A 17247-nucleotide genomic window follows, 5' to 3' on the forward strand; every position below is an offset into this window, starting at 1 on the left:
TGTATTAGTTTTATTACAATGCCACTGTTAGGTCAGATAGAAAAGAGATGGAGCTTATTCATACATGCACACATTCACTGCATTCATACACTCATGCACCCACACACTTACACAGGCAGAGGGTTACTGGAGACAGCATGGAGGCCAAGAAGCTGAAGCGTGGTAGATCTGGGATGCCTGCCTGTGGTCACAAATCCAGGCTGCTGAGTAGGTCAAGAAGCAGGGGATTGGGTGCATGCCTTCTTCCTCTTACTTTTGAACTGGGCAGCTCCTTGTTACGTACACCAAGTTTCCTTTCTGTGTCCGTCACCGAGAAGCATTCCCAGACCAGTTCCTTTCATGCATACCAGGTTCTTCTTTTTTTTACGGCAGTCATGAAGTGCTTTCTCAGGGCAGATTATATCAGACACACCTGGCTCCTGTCCAGGGCTGCCCAGAGGATTCAGGGGCCTGGGGTCTTCGACGACGGGTCCCGGGGCGGAAGAACCCCCCGCCGCGGGTCTTCAGGGCACTTTGGCGGCAGGTCCCGGAGTAGAAAAAAACCCCGCTGCCAAAAACCCAGAGCAGAAGCAGCTCCGGGGGCTCGGGCCCCACAAGAGTTTTCCCGGGGCCCCAGAGCGAGTGAAGGACCCCGCTCCGGGGGCCCCAAAAAGCTCTCATGGAGGCCCCTGCGAGGCCTGGGGCAAATTGCCCCACTTGCCCCGCTCCTCCTGGGTGGCCCTGCTCCGGTCTCCTCTCTCCTTGCAGTTCCTCTCCACTCAATCCCACATACACTCCCTCATTCACACTCTCTCTGAGGGATGGGATATTACAAAGCTTGGAAGTTCATACGAGTGGTAACTTGAAAAGGTTACAGAGCTTGCAAAGGTTACAAAACTTTAAGGGCTATGCTAACAATCACTGAATTTACAAAGTCTGCAAAAAGGTTGCAGAACTTGATACAAATTACAGATTTTACAATCCCATTTGAGCGGAGGGTTTACATAACAATACTGTAAATTTCAGTTTCTCACACACTGAAATGAGCAAGGAGGACTTGCATCTTAGGCCCTGTCTACAATGGTGAAGTTTGAACTGCTATAACTACACTGTTGTATTTATGCCAGTGTAAATACATGCTACATTAAAACAATATATACATAGAACACAACTGATTCAAACCCATAAAGTAGACACTTTGCAATAACCTGAAGAGGGGCTTAGCACCTGCATGACTTAACCCAGTAAATCACCAGTAAGTCATGTATGAATGGAACATCTCTTTGCTAATGGGTCTGCGCCAGTGTAACTATATAGATGCAGTTACATTAGAGATATTTGTAGCAGTGAAGACAGGTCCTCGGTGACTGAGGTTCAGATATTGACTGTCTATGGGCCTGGGAACCAGGAACTCTTCAAGTCTCCTACCCTGACTCAATAGATGCAGTTAAAGACGTCATTTACTCTCTCTCTGTGTTTTACTATTAGTGAAATGGAAATGCTGTCTTATCTACCTACAGGAGTGTTACAAGGACTGATTGATTAATGCTGATATGACAATGAAAATTTTAAGTGATTATAATTTTTGTTAAATTATGTTACTGATTTATAAGATACTTTCCTAGTAACAGAGTGCTGTGCAAAATGAATATATAAACATAGCAGCACCCACAGATATCAAATGGAGACGCATCCCACCAACATGGAACCACATCAGAGAAAACCCTACACTTAAAAATTGCACAGGTATAAAGACAAGACATACAATTCATCTCACCAGAAGGTAAAGCCCACTCAAGAGTGCAAGTATAAGTCAAATTATATACATATGGAGATGTTAACGAATGAAAATTTTCAGTGCTTACAAATAATAAGAGATTACATGTTATCTTCAGGATGATCAGAAGCCAGACTGTCTCCTTAAATAAAGAGCTACAAGGTGATGAGAAAGTTAAGAATGCCACTGCTTTCCAAAGGGATTGCAAATAGGTAATAGATAAGGCAGGAAGACCAATCAAGTGGTAACAATAGTCCAAGTACAAGACGTAAACTTGGGCTAACATTTCAGCCACCAGCTCAGGAACATTATGGATTTTGGTAAGGTTAAAACAACGATACCACCATGTTTCGCTACTGATGTGGGCTGTAAGCAGACAAATCAATGTTGACAAACACCCGTTTTCCAAACTAAAAGATTTAAATTCAGTGTGATTACTCACATGTATAAAGTGATGGATGTGACTGAAAGTTTGAAAACTGTGGCCTTATTGACCAGTATTAGTTCTGAAACATGATCCACTTACATTTTAATAATACAGTACATCATAGCAGTATATCACATCAACCAACAGAGCAAGACTTTGGTGACTACAACAAAGTTGTTTGAAATTGTGCTAGTCTTTTCAGTGTGTGTAAATGGTAGACATCTTATATAATTTGAGACTTAAAAAGAGTGGTCTCCTCAAATTTGAACCCAAATTTAGATACTTAGATTTTGAAAGAATAGCTTTTAAAAACAATCTCAATTGAAATATTTCCAGGGTATTTTTAAAGCTTAAAAGAAAACAGTTATTTTCACTCATAAAGTGCCTGCAATACAAACATTGTAACACAGAGCCTAAAATGGTCATGAACAAAAGTGAAATTGATTTAACTGATTTTCATTGGACAAGCTGAGAGAAACGCAAAAAGAAAAGTAATAAGTAAATTAGATTTTCAAAACTGAAATAATTTTAAAACCTAAGTTGCTGTTAGTAACAAGTAAAGAATTATTACATTAAATGTGTCGTAGAATATCGGGGTTGGAAGGGACTTCAGGAGGTCATCTAGCCCAAACCCCTGCTCAAAGCAGGACCAATTCTCAACTAAATCATCCCAGCCAGGGCTTTGTCAAGCCTGACTTGAAAACCAATAAGGAAGGAGATTCCACCACCTCCCTAGGTAACCCATTCCAGTTCTTCATCACCCTCCTAGTGAAAAAGTTTTCCCTAATAGCCAACTTAAACCTCCCCCACTGAAACTTGAGACCATTACTTCTTGTTCTGTCATCTGCTACCACTGAGAACAGTCTAGATCCATCCTCTTCAGAACCCCCTTTCAGGTAGTTGAAAGCAGCCATCAAATCCCCCCTCATTCTTCTCTTCTGCAGACTAAACAATCACAGTTCCCTGAGCCTCTCTTCATAAGTCATATGTTCCAGCCCCCTAACCATTTTTGTGCCCTCCGCTGGACTCTTTCCAATTTTTCCACATCCTTTTTGTAGTGTGGGGCCCAAAACTGGACACAGTACTCCAGATGAGGCCTCACCAATGTCGAATAGAGGGGAATGATCACGTCCCTCGATCTGTTGGCTATGCCCCTACTTATACAGCCTCAAAAACTGTTAGCCTTCTTGGCAATAAGGGCACACTGTGGACTCATATCCAGCTTCTCATCCACTGTAACCCCAGGTCCTTTTCTGCAGAACTGCTGCCTAGCCACTCAGTCTCTAGTCTGTAGCAGTGCATAGGATTCTTTCGTCCTAAGTGCAGGACTCTGCACTTGTCCTTGCTGAACCTCAGATTTCTTTTGGCCCAATCTGCTAACTTGTCTAAGTCCCTCTGTATCCTAACCCTACCTTCCAGTGTATCTACCACTCCCCCTAGTTTAGTCTCATCTGCAAACTTGCTGAGAGTGCAGTCCAAGCCATCCTCCAGATCATTAATGAAGATATTGAACAAAACTGGCCCCAGGACCGACCCTTGGGGCACTCCACTTGATACCGGCTGACAACTAGACATGGAGCCATTGATCACATGGAGCTATTGATCACTACCCATTGAGCCCGATGATCTAGCCTTTAATTCATACCTGCTTGATCACAATTAACATATCTAGTATGTAACTAGACATTCCTCATGAAATGCCTCTGGGATAGATATGCTAAGCAAGGGGACTACAACTCCTATCAGCCCTCTCCCCACTGCATATCTCCTTTCCCCTGACCAGGAAAGGGGAATGGTCCTGAACCAGGAAATGCATAAGCTCTGTTTGGAAGTGGCAGCTATATGGCCACTGAGGTCAGGGAAGTTGAAGCAGAAGATGCATGGCTAGCCAGAAGTTGCACAGAAGCTAGATGCAGAGAGGAATCCCCAGGGACTGTACACAGAGCCACCTGTGTCCAGGCTGGGATGCTGGACAATAAAGCCAGGCTACTATTGTATTTGAACGGCTACTAATGTATTTGAAAATCTAGATGTAGATTTGTGCCCTTAAGGGGACATACTGTACATGCCATAGGAAACAATCACCCCTACACTGATCCTGGTGGGTGTTTTTATAACAAAGAAATTTATTAATAATATTATTTTAGGGGTATCACAAAATTTGCAAAGTGTATGTGACTTTTAACCAGAAGAATTTCATACATATTTTCATCATCCAGAATGTGCCATACAAAACAGAAAATGAGCCTTTAACATAAAAATGCTCTTCTCAATTAAATAAAATAAAAATAGTCCTGGCCCCTTTTACATTAATCACTTTCTTGCAACTCATATTTAATTTTTTCCTATCTGAGGACAGCTTCAGTTTCATATCTATTCAGAAATTCTGCCAATTTCTTAGCTATTTATAAGCACAGTGTTAATTTGACCTTGAAAAGTATCACTCTCCTCCCTGCTACCCAGTAAAGTGAAGTGAACCTAAGTACTCATTCTTAACTAAAAACAGCTTTATTTGCTCAATTTCTTTGCCAAAATAATACTTCAGTTTTAGGATACCATCAGCAAAACTCATGAAAGAAGGATTAAATGTTTCAAAGTTCTGAGAATAAAAAATGTATTTCCTTTTAATAAAGAGGTCATTCATTGTAAATATGAAAGAGCCATGCAAATGTTTTGTGTTTCAGTACTTCCATGTTTTGGGGCATTCCTGAAAAAGAACATATTTTTCTCTCCACAGAATTCTGAATTGAAAGTGGCTGGGAAAATACATACTGTAATACTGAATACTAACATGCAGTAGCTCTTTCATACACTGTAAGTAAACTTAGTTAAGCTATTTTGAAAAACAAGATAAAGATAAAGCCAAGGATGTACAAAATTTGATTTGTACAAAAGTTCTCCACAGAGCCCTTTGCTTGTTAGGAATGAAATAAGAGAAATTATTTGTGTCATTGTGACAGTGGTAATAAACATTAGAAGAATTTCTTTCTTCCACAGCTGAACAAGAAGAAACTTTATTAGAATAAAGAAAATAGTATTTTCTTTAACACTATTCTCTCAGCTTCTCAGTAGAGCTTATACCTAGGACACATCCCAGCCTCCTCCTGTTTAGCACCCTGCTACAGATTTAAAGTAACAGTATATATCTCAGAGAGTGTGTAATACAGAATTTAGATCAAAGAATGATGAACCTGAAAGAATGTGCCAAGTGAAATGCAGAAAAATTATTGATACACCTACACCAGATGCAAAAGAAATTAAGCATAACCCACTGAGTGTCATAGCAATTAACTAATAAAGCAAATAAGATAATGAGACATTTCTAATTACTTTAAAATGTTAACAAGTGATTTGTGCAGTTATAAATAGCTATATACCTCTCCTTTTGCTGCATTTACAAACCTCCAAAAACAAATTAACCATAAAGAAACATAAATCATCATTAAAGCAAAACATAAAGTAGAGTATGCTTTCTAAAAAGTTCTCTGACCAGCAAACTTGTCATCTCTTTTCTTAACATTATCCATACGCAAAGACTAAGGGCTTGGCTACACTCACACTTTACAGCGCTGCAACTGGGGTGTGAAAAAACACCCCCCTAGCGCTGCAAGATACAGCGCTGTAAAGCGTCAGTGTAATCAGGGCAGCAGCGCTGGGAGCGCTGCACGCTACACCCGTAAGGGATGTGGTTTACATGCAACGCTGGGAGAGCTCTCTCCCAGCGCTGCCGCTCTGACTACACTCACATTTCAAAGCGCTGCCGCGGCAGCGCTTTGAAATTCCAAATGTAGCCATACCCTAACATGGTAGGCCTGCTTCTCTTCTCATACCCAAGTAAATTAGGAGTAACTCTATTGAAGTCTCTAGTGGAGTTACTGGTGTAAAAGGAATATCATAACCACCACAAAACTCTTGTGGTGAAATTACTCCACTCGCATACAGACCAAATATCTAGGCTCTACATGAGTGGAACACAGAATGCGTAAAGAATTTCTTGGAAAGGTTATTTGGACTCTATGTAGGCAGAGCGCAGAGCCGTTAATAACATGAAATCCACTCCCCACCTTTCCATCCCCACCAAGCCAGGGCCAAGCCATGGATATTCTATGCAGTCCATCTCCACAGCTATGAGTGCAGAGTACTGGGGCCACCAAGATCAAAATAAAGATGGATCTGCAGCCTCTCTCCATTTGGCTCTCTTCACAGAGATCCTTAACACATCTTGCAGAGGTGCAGACACCTCTGTGAAGTCACTTCGTCAGCAAATCTTCATAGCAGTCCCTTACACAGGCACTCCATACTATAGGTGACTTTTCTGTGCTATTTATGTGCTTATATTGTTCCCATCATGCATCACTGGTGCTGCCCCCTTTGATCTTTGCACATTGTAGCAGATTCTTAGGCAATTGGGAATATTTTACCTAAAGCCAATCCTGTCTAAATGATGCCATTGTCTGTGAACCAGCACTATTGTGTCTGTATAAACAGTTTTCTTAGGGTTGAATACAAATACTTTGTTGAGTCATTGCTCTGTTTGTGAAACTGAATTTTGGCACTCAGTACAGCTATCTAAGTCTACAGAAGCACTGAAAGCAGCCACTCATGGGAAAATTCAGAAGTATTTTTATAAACCAAAACCACCAAGTTCTGCTACTATCTTAGAACAAGAAAACGTGAAGGCAATAACTATTTTTATTAAATACAAAACTCCAAATAAGGCATATTAAAAGGAAAATATTTATTAATTAATTGAACAAAATATTTCAGAATGTATTTTTGTACGTTAGACTCACAGCTGAGGGGTGGAGAGTTACCCTTTTCATAGAACTGGAAGAAATCTCGAGAGGTCATCTAGTCCAGCCCCCTACACTCAACTAGGACTAAGTATTTTATACACAAAGATCCAAATATTACTTGTTTTACCAGTGCTGTAATCAGGGCAAGGCGAGTGAAGTGGAGGGGCGTAGCCCTACCATGATCAGCAGCGCTTCGGCTGCAGCTCTACAGCCATCACTTCTTCAGTGGCAATTTGGCGGTGAGTCCTTGTGTCCCTGTCCAATGGAAGGACCTGACACCGAATTGCTGCCACCGCCGCTTTATTCATTCTTTGGCAGCAATTTGGTGGCGGATCCTTCTCTCCGAGAGGGACTCAGGGACCCGCCACCGAAGAATGAATGAAGCAGAGGCAGCAATTCAGCAGCAGGTCCTTCCCTCCAAAAGAAATTCAGGGACCCGCCGCCGAATTGTCACTGAAGAGCCTGGAGCCGGCCCTTGCCTCGGGCACAAAAATTCCTTGTTACGGATCTGTGTTTTACTCACATAAAATGCCAGTTAAGGCCTCCATTCTACAAACTGCTGTTGTGATAGTTGGGCCAACAAATTTAGCCTAATTGTGAGCTCAACTATAAAAGATATGTAAAAGTTCATAAAATGACAACAATAACACATAATAAATTTTGATGGGAACAGTTGTGGAAGGGAGACAATAAAATGAATTAATCCAAACAAAAAGATCTAGTGATATAATTCAAGACTTCTAAAATCAGAGTAAACAAGAAAACAAGAATTAAAATCTTAGTAAATGAGAGAAGTGTGAAACCAGAAGTCAGTGAACTAAAATTGTGTCAGGGACTAGGTCTAATTGGTGGACGAAATAATGAGGAGATAGATGGAATAGCCTATCACTCCCTCTGTGGGTCCTTAAACAAAGAGACTTGGAGGGGGGCGGGGGAGATATGGAAAAAACAGAGGGAGGCTACTGGAGTGATCTTCACTGTCATCCCCACCATTTGCTGTGACCCCAGAACTTCTTCATCCTAATTCTGAGAGATGTCTCAACCAGAACAGGCCAGAAAGAGGGACCCAGATGACATCACTACCTCTACTGGATCCAGCTTAATCCTAAACACCACCTGGGATGAAATGGGATAGGACTAACAGGAGCAGCTTCAGCCCATTTTAACTAACTTCTTCTCTCACAATGATTCTCAACCCATTTACCACTCTGGGTTGCATATGCAGCTTTTTTTGTGTTATCTGAGCTGCATCCACACAATATATATACTACAGGTATGGCCCTGAGGATGTCACATGGGCCGTAGCCATGCGCTGATTGGGCCACAAGTGGCCCACGGGCCGCAGGTTGAGAACCACTGCAGAAGGACAGTTATTACTATCCTGAACTAGGATTGCCAGCTTTGTAATATTTAAAATCCAGACACTCCAGCAGGAGTGGCAGAACCACCCCTGCTCCCTCTCTTCCCCCGAGTCCTCACTCCTGCCCTGTCCCTTCTCCCTGAGGCCCTGGCCCCATTCGCTCCTCTTTTCCCTTCCCCATATTGTTCACTGCTCTTCCCCTCTCTCCCCCACCTCAGTTCGGGTTGGGAAGGGAATCCTGCCTCCCCTGCTTGCAGTAAGCTGACTTTGGCTGTCCAGTCAATAGATCTGACTGGATACTATCAGGTCCCCTTTTCGACAGGACTTTCTGGTCAAAAACTGGGCACCACGCCACCCTATCTTTAATACCATCAGAGAGACTGTCAAACTAGAGGTTCTTTCCTTGTAAGATTCTCTCCAGCTAAAGGGAAAGAATATGGAATGTTGTTAAAATAAAGGTCTTATTTTACGTTCCAAATGCTGTAAAATGGTTTTCCTTATTTTCTGTATCTTTAATAAAACTTTTAAAAAGAATTGTAATAGTTTGTTTGCCATAGTGCTAAGGTCTCTGCATGCCAAACCCTGGACCTTATTTAACATGGTTTCATGTTTGACTGTGACTGGGTTACGTTAACACCTTTTGCCCATTTATTCCACCTAAATAAATACAACAACACTTGCCCCTTGCAGGCAACACCCTGTGTTTATCCGAAATGGCACTGTAATCAATGGGGGTCTGTGCAAAGATCCAATTGCACAAAGCAGCATGCAGGATCAGGGCCTTAGTCAATAGGAGTTTTGCATAACACAAACAGGATTTGCAGTACTATTTTCAAAAGCACCTAGATGACTTAAGTCCCACTATTTTCAATTAGACTTAGGATATGTCTACACAACAGTCATTGGGTGTGATTGCTGCTTGTGTGTATAATATCCAGCTAGCGCTAATCATTTACCCTTAGTCTTCATAGGAGAAAGTCAAATCTATCCCAAAGATATTAACATCTAGTAGTCTGTAAATAATACAGGTTTGCATGTTAAAAGATATATATAACAGTGCCAGGTTGCATAAATATACAAATATATGAACAACTTGAGATGTATCATGCACTTGATCATTTGGCCATTGATGTATTGCTCACGAGCAAAGTAAAACAATTTTTATTTAACAAAAAAATCCCCAAAAACAATTGGATACAACTTTTCCTTTTTAATCCAGCTGCTCTCGATTTTCTAACCCCACTGAACAAAAGCTTATAAAACCTTGTGGGACCATTCTTTAGGTGATGAGGAAAAAAGTGTTTTAATCAGATGAAAGAAGATATACTCGATGTGAAATGCTTAACACTTTTTTTAAAAGGTGCTATACATCAGACATCACTTTAGCCAACCAACCAATCTTCAAACTACAAGACAAGCATAGTATTACAGGAAATCATGTAATCTATAATTTATTCACCCTGTAATGTATGCCTAGGAATTTTCTGCACCAAATACACGACCTTGCTCTGAGATTCATATAGAATGTTTACTGTTTTAAAACTAATTGCTGGACATTCATTCCAATAATTACAGAAACCTAGAAACCTTAGAATTACATGTAGCTAATGCAGAGAAAGGGAGGGAGACAAAGATTGAAGACATACTTTTCAAGGTAAAAAGCATCTAATCTCTCCTTTTCCAAGCTCCTATATGCACACCTCTGCATTTGGCTTATAATATTTCAACAACTAGAAATGGGGGCGGGGGAGATGAGAGAAATGCACTTCACATTGCAATATGAATGTCATTATTTGCCAGAATTATCATTATTTACCAGAATTAGCAGAGTGCTTAAAGCTAACTGGCAATTTTTTCCTAAAATTCGTAAAACTCATTTCAATGTACCTGTGAAAAACTATTAGCACTTCAAAATCACTCAAAGAGCATATTCCATCAAAATGATGGTCTTTATATTACTAATCTGGAGCAAGCAAAAAATGAATGAAGCAATACAACCTGACAGACCCTACCCCCCCCTACTTGTTAGATTGGATACTATGTGATCATCTTTGGCCAGTGTTACAGTCCACTTGGTTCTAAATATAAATCTCATCAAATATTTAACCACTAGCTTTAGGAGCATCAAATTTATGGAACCAGATTTTTTTTCCCAAATAAGCACACTTTAATAGAAGAGTAAGCATTATAATTTTAAAAGTGATAATGCACAAAAGCAGTTGCAGTAATTTGAAGGAGACACTTTATTGAAAATATCTTTCTCTTGTTTTAAAAAAAAAAGAAACTGTTGGGTGTCTTTCTTTATTTGAATACATGCACACACACACCCCTTATGTGTTTGCTTAGCAGGAGTATTGCTGTGTTCCATGCATATGCTTCCAACTTGGGTGACCAGAGAACATGTTTGCCTTTGGCTTTGTCACTCCAAAAGGCGTGAAACAGTGTGTTTCAGGATATGCTGTAGTGGGAACATGTGTGGCCTAGAAGAATGAGCATAGGATTTCCTGTGAAAAGGTCCTGAGCTTTAATCCTGGCTCTGTTAGCCAGAGCAGAGTCTTGGACAAGTCACTTTGTTAGTTTTCCTACCCATAAAACAGGGAACATACTTACACTATGGGCTGATGAGATGATTAATCCGTTAGTGATTCTAAGGCACTTCAAATATATTTCAAGCACTATATAAACACTAATTATTATTAACAGAACTTCATTGGTGGCAGGCTTGAAGTAAACTTCTTACTTTTATATTGAGTACATGTAAACTGCCAATTTAAAAGAGGCGAGCTTGTTGAAGAATGGATTAAGTAACCCAACAAGCCCCTTAGCTCCAACCTAGTATTTTGAAGGAGGATTAATGGACGGACAGAAAAGAATGCTGAAAATGTTTGTATCCTTATAGGTCAGTATTACTTCTTGGGGAGGGAGGGGGTCGGGAGAACGTGTACGTTCTGGAATTATGGAAATCTGTAGAGAAAAATCACTACAAATCAATTTTCTGTCAAGAGAGAAAGAGAGAAATACGCTGCAGTTGCATTTTATTTAGTTTGGCATATCACTTTTTTGGATACATCAGTAAAATACAGAAGTTTTCATGTTAGCTATGGGACTGAGTATTAATTTTCCATTACTGTTTAACTACCATTTTTTTAGACTTAATAAAATTACATTTGTTCTGCTACTAGATAGCAAGCCAGAAGAGGGTACTGTAGTGACTACCTATCTTGCTGAGCTTTTTGCAAATATGTGTCAATAGCTACTCAGAGCAAAGATCCATAGTTTCCAAGGACAAAGTCACTTTTGAGCTAGCAACTTTGCTTTGACACGACAGCTCAGAATCAAAATAAGCATGTATGCGTCATCCAAGACTATTGACCACGTTACTTTAGAAATTTTCACCTAGTGTACAATTTAGGTTAAACTCATGCAAGTGGTCTGACACCAGACAAGGACAGTCAGTTGTACTTCATTTTTTAAGAACAGCTTATTACATTAGAATAGGATTTTAAGCATAAAACTACAGTTAAATAATTTTTAATATGCACTATGTTCCAAGTTAAGGATGGATTATCAGCTTACCTTCAATGACTTCTGACTACTAAATTTAAACATCTATAAAGACCTTGTTATATTTATTCCCTTAGGGTTGTTTTGTCTTTTAAACCTTCACGGAAGGTTGTAAAGAGTATAGTTTTCTTAAAGGGAATTAAATGTTGCAAATATGTGTATATAGGTGGTTTACTAAAAAGAATATATTAACCTGCCCTATTAACCAGAAAGGCTTTCCACTTAACTATACTCATTTATATTCATAAATATTTGATACAATAAGCCACTATGCTCCCCAAAGAGCCATGTTGGTCTATAAAATACATATGTATATATTTAAAACAAAATACACGTTTACCTGATATAGATGATTCCTTCAGAACTGATCTGTTTATCAGTTTATATTTATATGTATTTTTGATTTGACAGCATATGTTGGCTATGGTCTATTGTAAAAAAAAAAACCAAGTATCATATGGTTCTGCAGAACATAGATGAGCCATACCGTTTTTATATAAGATGCATTTAATTATATAGAAATGTCATGAGAAATTAAGTGTGCATGTTCGATAACCCCTATTTAAACATGAACTTATTTTGCCTTAAACACATTAAAATTTAAGAAGAGCCTAACCCACATCAGAATAATAATCTGCAAGATTTTCTTTAAAAACAAAGCCAAGAAAGCATCCAAATCCTTGGTTTTAGTCCCACATATTTAAAAATCAGAAGGATGACTTTTAAAAAAATGTACAGACAGATTTGCACATAACATGCAGAGTTTTGCCTAAGTTTTTGCCCCAGACAAAATTTGTATTGCAGCACAACTCCTAAAATACTTAATTGACATAACCAACTCTTGCAATTCTATTGGCAGTCCTGTGATACTTTGACTTTTCCTTAAAGCCCCAGCTTCTGGAGATGTGTGATTAGGTAAGAATATCAGCTTTCATTTGAAAACTAAATTAAAGTTCTAGCCCTCAGGGTTCTGAGAAAAGTTCGAAAACATGACCCAAGTGAACCCTAATAGCTCAAAAGCCAGAAGGCAAATATAAAGAACCCTAAAATGTATTTACATTTTTTAAAAATCTCATGCTTTTAAAGCCAATCTTGTGATTTTGTTGGCCTGACTCATGATTTCTGAACACATAGGGTTGGCAATACTAGGAATATTCACACAGCTAAATATAAACAATGCTAAGAAAGACATTGGGTGCTTGGTTAAAATTATTTTAAAAAGTCCTCAAGAATAAATGTATACTGTATGTCAAGTGATAGAAGTATTGACATGGATAAAAAGAGACAAAAGGGATTATTTTGGGCTATAGCCCATGTAATCACTCTGTAAATTCCTTGATACAAACACAACAAAGTAGCTCTTTTCACAGAAGTTGGGGACCCTAAGCCTAGTTATTACAAATGTTTCCAAAATGTACTGCTTACTATATTCTTCATGTAGTAAGAAATTGCACTTCAAATATTAAGCAAGAACTCATGATGTCATTGAATATGGGTCTGATCTAACTTCTCACTGAATTCAGCGGGAGCCTTTCCAATGACTTTAATGAGTCATATCTGGCTCTGAAGAGAAGTGGGGCAGAAAGAACACCACAGTTTCTCATATTTCAGGTTCCCTTTGAGAGCAGGATCGTGTGCCAAACATGAGGAAAGTAAAGGTCTTGTTCTAGCCACCTCAAATAAAACAATCATTCATTTCTTCCCCAGTAGCTTGTGAAACCTGGCTTCCCTTAAAGGAAAATGAGCAAAGCTGTTTCAAAGAACTGGAATAGAATCGAACAGTCAAGAATTTCAGCAAGGGGTGGAGAAAGGGTCAGGCAAGGGCAGCAGATCTGCTCCGATTTTTAACATGCACTGTCCCAGCAAGGCTGCATTTGACATCTTAACACATCCCCCTTTCTCCACCCACCTGCCTCCCTCTGTCTTCCATAAAAATAGAAGAGGTAGATGACTGACAAAGCAATTAGAGACAGATTAACAACCCTCAAACGCTGCCTTGCACTGTCCAGCTTCTTTTAATTCTCCACATTCTTTTGTGGGGAGAGGGGCAAACACACAGTGAAAGAAAGGGGGGAGGAGATGAAGCCATCTGAAAAGTCTTTATGCAATCAAGGGGATATTATTTCAGGAGACTAAGAAGGGGCAAAGGATTCACGTTGCTAGGGAGACACTCGGAAGCTGAGATTCCTACATAAATTTACATTTATACTGAAGGAAAAGAAAGCTGTCCTCCAAAGTTTGTTTAAATTCCCTGGTAACTGAACCAAGATGACATTTTTAAGAGTAATTTTGCATTACACAGTCTAAAACAAAATAACACTAAACCCCACTGAACGTTACCCCGGACACCGACAATGAATACAATAATTTAAGACAACCAACGAGGGGAAATCTGTAATATTGTTTTCAAGCAGAGCTTAGATTGGTTCTGAGAACTACAAAAAGATTTCAGAGAAGTCAGGAAAAGAAGAAATTCATGCATTAAAAACATCCAGTACAAAACCAGGCAAACAGCTAACCATCTCTTCCCTTGCACGGTTACCAAAAATCTGAGGGCAAAGTGACACAAATAGACGCTTTAGCAGTTTTTGTGTGCCGGTTTTGATTTAACTTGTAAATGTTTCCATTGGGACTCCAGAAGCTTTTGCAATGAAGCCTAGAAAAACTCATAAAAAAGCAGATTTTTTAAAAGAATGAAATCCAAGAGGCAGCTTGTTTGTTTCATTCACAGACCGTTTCTGGGTATCTGGAGCAGTTTTTCCAGTAGGAAAGGTGCCCTCCTCCCCCACGCACGAACAAAAGAGGCAAAAAGCTGAAGAAACACCAATAAACCAAAACGAGAGACGTGATAACAGGGCGAAAGGAATATGAAAGGGGAGGAAAAGCAGGGGTGAAAGTAAGATAAAAGACTGGCCGGTATAGGGGCCCGGCTCCGGGAGTAAGGGGCGGGGCTGGGGGTCAACCTCCCCAGCCAGCCCTTCCACGCTGCCAGGGCTCCAGCGGAGATTTAAAGGGCCGGGCCCCGGGGCAGCTGCCCCTATTGCCCACCGCTGTCGGCGGCCCTGCAGGTGGTGTAGCTTTCCTGGAAAGGACATACACTTGCTAAGAAGGAAAACACATAACTGAGGAGGAGGGGGAGAGAAGCAAAAGGATGATAGAATCCAGAGGGTGTCTGCTCAGGACAAAGTAGAAAAAAAAACAAAACAAAACAAAAAAAAAGCTATTTCTTGTCTAGGCTGATCTGCAGATCACTGGGCTGGAAGCCGCAACTTTACAGGCAGATCCTGCTGGTTACTTTGGAGGGGAGAAGCGATATAACCCTTAGTCTCAAGGAATTGCTCCTTCTTTGGTGAACCGCCACCAGCGACCAAAAACCAGAACTAAACCAGGACCTTTTGGCATAACAAAGACAAATGCAGCCACCTAGCTGATTTACAGAAACTACGCATTCTTAACCCGCTCCTGCCTCCCTGACCACAAAATAGAGAAAGTGCTTGGTGGTACGGGGAATTGTGGAGCTCTCTGCACATATGCATTATTTAGACAATCACTTATCCATTTGGAACTAGCGAGATGGATGGGTAGGAGCAGAGGTGCAGGACTGGGGTGCAGCATGGCAGAGTGGAACCTGGAAGGCAGCGCTAGAGGAAGAGGAGACTGGGGAGACTGGAAGGCATTACTAGATAGGAGAGGACTGGGACTGGGATGCAGGACTGAGGAGGAGAGGCAGCAGAGTGGGAGACTGGGATGCAGGCTGGCTATGGAGGGGGAATGGGATTTGGAGACAATGGCAGGCAGATGAGGATACAGTGCAGGGTGGAAGGTTAAGGGACTGGAGTAGTTTCATAGGTGGAGTAGTGCTAGGCAGGAGTGGTGGAGCAGAATGGCTAGGATATAATAGGTGGGAAAGCTGGGTATGGGTGGATATTATAGACGACTGAAGGGTGGGGGTGGATAGGGATGGATGGAGGGTGGCATGCTTAGATCGGAGTGACTTGGGGTAGAGATGCTGGCTGGCTAAGGCGGACATGGGCAGCGGAAGGGTGGAGTGCTGGGTAGGGCTGGATATGGGTGGGATGGCTCGGTAGAAGAGACTTAGGGTAGAGGTGCTGCCGGGTAAGGCTGGACATGGGCGGCTTAAGGGTGGGCTGGCAATGGGTGGCGTGGCTGGGGGAGATGCTGGGGAGGGGGTGGCGGGAAGGGAGGAGATATCGTAGCTCACCGCTGTGTAGGGTGGACTCGCAGAGCCAGCTGTCCAAGTTGCCGGGCTTGCGGCAGGACTCCCACAGGGATAGGTAATACTGGTGGTCGGCCGTGACCCAGGCCGGGCTCAGCACGGCTCCCAGATCCAGGCACAGCGACAGGAAGATGCACATCAGCCCCACCAGCTTGAGCGGGGTCAGCACCGATACGCGCACCTCCTCCATCCCGCTGCCGGCTGAAGCCATGGGGGCCGGGACAGAGCCGCCGCCGCCGCTGCCACCCGCCGGCCCGGCAAGCGCAGGAGGGAGAGCGGGGAGCCGCGCTGGAGAGCTGCAGCCAACCCAGAGCCCCGCGGCGGGACGCGGCGCCGCGCTGGAGCCCTGCCCTGTCACAACGCACCAGGTGCGGCAGCAGCTCCCGCCAGTCCCCCGGCTCTCTGAGCGCTCACAGCCCCGCTCCCCGGCTCTGCCCGCCTCACTCCTCCCCCTGCCTGCCTGGGGAAGGGGGGGAGCTTGCACCGGGCCCCCCTCCGAGCCACGCACGTCACGCCCAGGGCTTCCTCCAGGGAGCTGGGGAAGGAAAGGCGGCGAGTCGCCTGCCTGGCCCTCCCCTCCGACACACGCTGATCTCCCCAGCCAATTGGGAGGCAGAGTCGTCCCAGCCTGTTGCCTGGCTCCTGCGAGTGCCGTGGCGGCTCCTCCTCGTCGGCTCCAGCCCCAGGTTCGCCGCGATCCCCTCCTCTGCCTCCGCCGGGTAAAGTTTTGAGGAACTTTAAGCTCTTCTCCACTTCTCCGACCAGGGCAGCCTCTCTGCTCACCCCTCGCTCCCACTCTGTGTCCTCTTCTTCCCCGCCTCCCTTTCTTCTCGGCTGTGCCTGCCAGCCCCTAGAGATCTGCTCCGGGGGCTATTTGAACCTGAGCAGTTTGCAAATCAGTTCGCAGTTTGCAAATCAATCCTGTTTTCCAATTTACGCCACCTAGGGGTTGTCTTTCTCTCTTTTTAATTTGGCCGGATTCATTTCTTTAGCAATCTGTTCAGACACAAAACAAAACCCTTTCGGGACCATTAAATACACATGCTGCTAAATACCCAAGGTTTCTCTGGGGAAGGTTACCAGCCCCGCTCACAAACCGTGACAATA

At 42.3% G+C, this 17247-nt stretch overlaps 1 protein-coding gene across 1 annotated transcript in view; it reads right to left on the reverse strand.

Moving 5' to 3' along the window:
• The window catches only part of TMEM47 (transmembrane protein 47), a 37052-nt gene extending 20080 nt beyond the window's left edge, over window positions 1-16972 (reverse strand). Inside the window, exon 1 of the mRNA XM_030575640.1 lies at window positions 16126-16972. Within this exon, the coding sequence (XP_030431500.1) occupies window positions 16126-16351 (226 nt within the window). The 5' untranslated portion in view covers window positions 16352-16972. The remainder of the gene's footprint in view (window positions 1-16125) is intronic.
• Window positions 16973-17247: the final 275 nt, after the last annotated feature.

The sequence above is a fragment of the Gopherus evgoodei genome, chromosome 1, assembly GCF_007399415.2.
Source record: "Gopherus evgoodei ecotype Sinaloan lineage chromosome 1, rGopEvg1_v1.p, whole genome shotgun sequence".
Taxonomy (NCBI): Eukaryota; Metazoa; Chordata; order Testudines; family Testudinidae; genus Gopherus; species Gopherus evgoodei.